This window comes from Merops nubicus, unplaced genomic scaffold (assembly GCF_000691845.1).
Source record: "Merops nubicus isolate BGI_N331 unplaced genomic scaffold, ASM69184v1 scaffold16118, whole genome shotgun sequence".
NCBI classification, from domain to species: domain Eukaryota; kingdom Metazoa; phylum Chordata; class Aves; order Coraciiformes; family Meropidae; genus Merops; species Merops nubicus.
Genome location: NW_008623844.1, coordinates 28,218 through 32,984, shown reverse-complemented (window position 1 = coordinate 32,984; position 4,767 = coordinate 28,218). Strand labels below are relative to the sequence as shown.

The window sequence follows — 4,767 nt, the reverse complement described above, 5'->3', positions numbered from 1 at the left end:
CATGCACCCCAGGATCCCATTGGCCTTTTTGTCCATGAGGGCCCGTTTCTGGCTCATGGGCAACTTGTTGTCCCCCAGCACTCCCAGGTCCTTCTCCACAGAGCTGCTCTCCAGCAGGTCCCCCCTCCCCTGTCCTCCCGCCTCGGGGGGTTGCTTCTGCATGGGGTTCTTCCTCCCCACTTGCAGGACCCTACCCCTTAAAAGAAACATGTCACATAAGCACCCAACCTTGGGTGGGTGTTGTCAACCCTCCTGATGGGAGTTTTGGACAACTCTCAACTGCTGGTTGGCATTGGAGTTGTCCAAAGAACTGCTACAGGTTTGTATCATGTTCCAGGTTTTAAGAGTGAGCTAGAGGAGGAAAAGAGAGCAGACCAGAGCAAGCAGGATCCGTGTTTTGGGGGAAAGGGAGAAATAAATGATTCAATGTTGAAAAGAAGCAATAAATTCTATGGTAATGACATGAAGTGACAACAATGGGCTTTCAAAACAGAGGCCAAAAAAATGTCCATTCTCACCACGTTGTAGACAACCTGGCCAAGATGCCCAAGGCTGTCAAGAGTGGTCAGACCTTGGGCATCCTGGCTCAGGACCCTCAAGCACATCTTCTCCATCATCCAAGGGGGAGGACTCTGGGGTGGAGCTTTGTAGGTGGTGGGGATGGAGAATATTGCTGGGGCAGGACTCGTGCCCTTGGGGTCTTCAATGCTGAGATGAGAGCGTTGTGCTTCTAAAAGTTGCTTTGCTGTTTGTTTGAATGTCTGTTTTTATGTCTCCCCAATCCCCTTCCCCCTTTTGCTGTTTGTGGAAGGACAAGGGCTGATCTCTCTGTTTTTTCCTTGTGTAACAGACGCCTTGTCTTTCCCTTTTCGCGGACCAGGACGAAGTCACGGTGGAAACCACCCACCCTGAAAAGAACAAAATGGACAAATTGATAGAAATCCTCAACAGCATGAGGAACAACAGCAGCGACGTTGACTCCAAGCTCACCAACTTCATGGAGGAGGCTCAGAACTCTACCAACTCTGAGGAGATGCTGGGGGAGATAGTCAAAACCATCTACCAGAAAGCGGTGACGGACCGCAGCTTCGCCTCCACGGCGGCCAAGCTCTGTGACAAAATGGCCCTCTTCATGGTGGAAGGAACCAAATTCAGGAGTCTGCTCCTCAACATGTTGCAGGTAAGGAGATGAAAGCATGAGCTGAGTGTGGAAATCTCACAGCAGGACCCAGCTGTGAAACGAGTGGGGTGCTTGTGGCCGCGTCCCCGTGGCATGAAGAGGAGGGAACTTGGAGGGTCTTGGCCACTCAGTTTTGGCTGAAGTCCATCTCTGGACCAAAGATAAGTTCAATCATGGTTCCTCAGAAGGTTGTTGGTTGCATCCCGTGGCTGAAGGGCTTGTCTCTGGTTTCTGGTTGCAACCCAGCCTGAAATAGTTTGTGTATTTGCTACTTGTTTATTGGTGTGCAGAGCACTGGTTGGTTTTTGAGCTCCAAAACCATCAGGGACAGCAAAGCTGGAGGGAAGAAGGAAGTGGTGGCTTTGGTGAGTGGTCCATGCTAATGATGTATGATGGAGAAACAGGACTGTCCTCACCTGCCCACGGTCTGCTGAAGGGGGAGTGTGTTCTATGGTGCTGCCAGCATCTCAGGGGGGGATTGCCTTCAGGGGAGGGTGTCACATGGACCTTTGCCTTTCTGGAGACAAGGTTGATAGAGCTGAAACCAAGAACTTACATCCTTAATTTAATACAAGTTTCCAGTTGGCCATCCCAAAGTGGTTGGAAGTGGTGGAATCCCCATCCCTGGACATATGTAAAAGATCTGCAGAAGTGGTGCTGAGGGACATGGTTTCGTGGTGGACTTGGCAGTGCTGGGTTAATGTTTGGACTCAATGATCTTAAAGGCCTTTTCCAACCTACACAGTTCTGTGCTTGGCACACATGTCATCTGCTTTGCTTTCTTCTCTTGCCCTAGTCGTGTGCCTAGGTGGCCAAGGAGGCCACCAGCAGCCTGGCTTGGAGCAGCACTGGTGTGGCCAGCAGGAGCAGGGCAGGGATTGTCCCTCTGGAGTGGGCACTGGGGAGGCCACATCTCAAATCCTGGGGTCAGTTTTGGAACACTCCCTCCCAGAAGGACCTTGAGGGGCTGGAGTGTGGCCAGAGAAGGGCAACGGAGCTGCTGGGGAAGGGTCTAGAGGCCAAGTGTGGGGAGGAGCAGCTGAGGGAGCTGGGGGTGCTGAGCCTGGAGCAAAGGAGGCTCAGGGGAGACCTTCTGGCTCTGCACAGCTCCTTGCAAGGAGTGCACAAGTTGCATCAGGAGAGGTTTAGGTTGGACATGAGGAAAAGTGTCCTCCCTGGCAAGGGCTGCCCAGGGCAGTGGTGGAGTCCCCACCCCTGGAGGGGTTTCCAAGCCCTGGAGATGTGGTGCTGAGGGACATAGCTTAGCAGTGTTGGGTTAAAAGTTGAACTCAATGATCTGAAAGGTCTCTTCCAACCTAAACAATTCTCTGATTCTATTCCCACCTCTGCCAACAGACCCAGTAGAATCTTTGTAGCATGAATTCAGGAGAAATAACTTCCCTCCTAGCTCCAGAGGGTCCCAAAGTGCTTCCCAAGAATGGGCAGCCAGTCTCGGTGTGATGGGACCGTGATGTCCCCTGTGGAAAGCTGGGCAGAAATGAAGTGGACAACCCAAGCAGGGGGTGGGGGTGGCCAAGTTCACGTGCTGGAGCAGATTAAAATATCCAAAAGGGATTTGCTCAGCCTCAGACTGGTTGGAGAACGTCTTGGTGGGGCAAAAGGTGACAGATCACCCCGGGTCAGAAGCAAAGCGTTGTGTGAAATTCAATACCTGAACATTTCCTTTCTGGTAGTGAAGGATTTTGACTTTCTCCAAGCACAGTTGCTTTTTCCAACCAAAATAATCAGAAGAACTCACAGATTTCTCAAATCCTTTGGTCGAGCCCTAAACTGGGAATTTTCCTGATTCCTTCAGGCTTGAACAGAAGACCTGTTGAAGCTGCTTTGGTGTGACATGAAGGGCTTGGTGGTATTGAGATGTGGTATCTTATCAAGATCAATATGATCTGTTGGATAATTTATGGATGTTATGGAGTCCTGTGGCTGTCATCCAGATGCCATCCAGGTTCCTCCCAACCCAAACCAGCCCGTGATTCATTCTGTGATTCCATATATTGATTGATGAGGGAACATTCTTGTGGCCTTACAGTACCTAGCAGGGGCCTACAAGAAAGCTGAAGAGGGACTTTTTGCAAGGACACGTAGTGACAGGACATGGGGTAACAGCTTTAAGCTGGAAAAGGGGAGATTTAGGTTAGAAATTCAGAAGTTCTTCAATCTGAGGGTGGTGAGACCCTGGCCCAGGTTGCCCAGGGAAGCTGTGGATGCTCCATCCCTGGAGGTATCCCAGACCAGTTTGGATGGGACTTGGAGCAACCTGCTCTAGTGGGAGGTGTCCCTGCCCGTGGCAGGGGGTTGGAAGGAGATGCTCCTCAAGGTTCCTCCCAACCCAAACCAGTGTGTGACGCTGTGATCTCCCAGCTCCAGTCCTGCCCCCTCCACCTTCAGAGTGTTTCCACCAGCTGCTCCTACATCCTGTACCGTTCATTTCAAACCCAAACCCAACCCCCTTTTGTAACCTCCTGCTCCAGAGCTGGATTTAGGTCTCTGTGGCACCTTCCAGACTAATCCGATCCCCGGCCGTAAGGAGCTCGGCTGGCCGGGGTGTGATAAATGGGGATCAACCTGATCCCCCCTCAGCTCTGCTGGCGCCTGGGCCTGGATCACTCCCCCTCCCACCTGCTCCTGCAGATGCTCCTGTTTTGGAGGGCCTTTGTTTGTCCCTCTCGCTCGGCTCTGCGATGGCAACGGCTCGACCCCACCAGAGGGTCTCCTCAAGTGATGCTGTAACCCCTCGAGCTGTCCCACCAGCACCTGGAGGCACCATCCCTACACCCCAGGCCAGCCTGGGGACAGTTGAGGCTCTAAGGGGATCCATTGGGAAAAGTTTGGGTTGAAATTATCCCTCACAGGGCGTTTGGGTCCCAAATTTTGGTGGAAGCTTGAGTTTGGGTGCTGCAAACCTTCCGGATGCTGAAGGGAGACCCGGGAAGGGGTGAGGGGCTGGTTGGGTTGGGGGAGATGCTGCCACGTGGGGGCTTGGCCCCAGGGCTTTGGGTTGGAATTTCTCCTCATCGAGTTGGGCTTGGGGTTTGGTACAAGGAGAAATTCTGGGCTCTGAGTGGACCTGGCTGAATTGGGAGCTCGGGTGGACGGGGGCACACAAGAAGATTTTGGTGGCCACTTGGGTGGTTTCTTCACCCCTTTAGAAATACCTTCTCCATTCAAAAATCAGTTTCCTGAGGGAGGTTTTTTTTTTCTCCTTGTCACAGCTTCACTGGGTGCCACGTCCAGGCTTGTGATGGGTTGGGTTTGGCTTTTTTTTTTTCCAAGAGGGGGGTTGTTAAGCCACCAACCCTTCCCCTGTAACATAAGTTGGAGTGTTCCTCTGTTGAAGTGACCGTGCTCTTTATAGCCCAGCGGTGTCTGCATCTGAGCTATGCAGAGCCAAGGGTATTATTAGAGTGGACATCACTGGGGCTGTAACTGTACACTGCTCTCCTTGGCAACCACAGCCAACAGCACATCAAACAGAAGGCTGATACCTTCTTTTAATAATAATAAGCAAAAAAAAAACCAAACTCCACCCCACCCAACAAACCCACCGTGAGCTGGACGTCGCCACG

General features: G+C 52.0%; 1 protein-coding gene across 1 annotated transcript in view; it reads left to right on the top strand.

Annotated features, from left to right (window-relative positions):
* Nucleotides 1–880: 880 nt before the first annotated feature.
* CTIF (CBP80/20-dependent translation initiation factor) overlaps nt 881–4,767 on the top strand; it is a gene marked incomplete at its 5' end in the record, with an annotated part of 32,074 nt that continues 28,187 nt past the window's right edge. The window contains one exon of the mRNA XM_008945216.1: nt 881–1,180. Coding sequence (XP_008943464.1) covers nt 881–1,180 — 300 coding nt within the window. The remainder of the gene's footprint in view (nt 1,181–4,767) is intronic.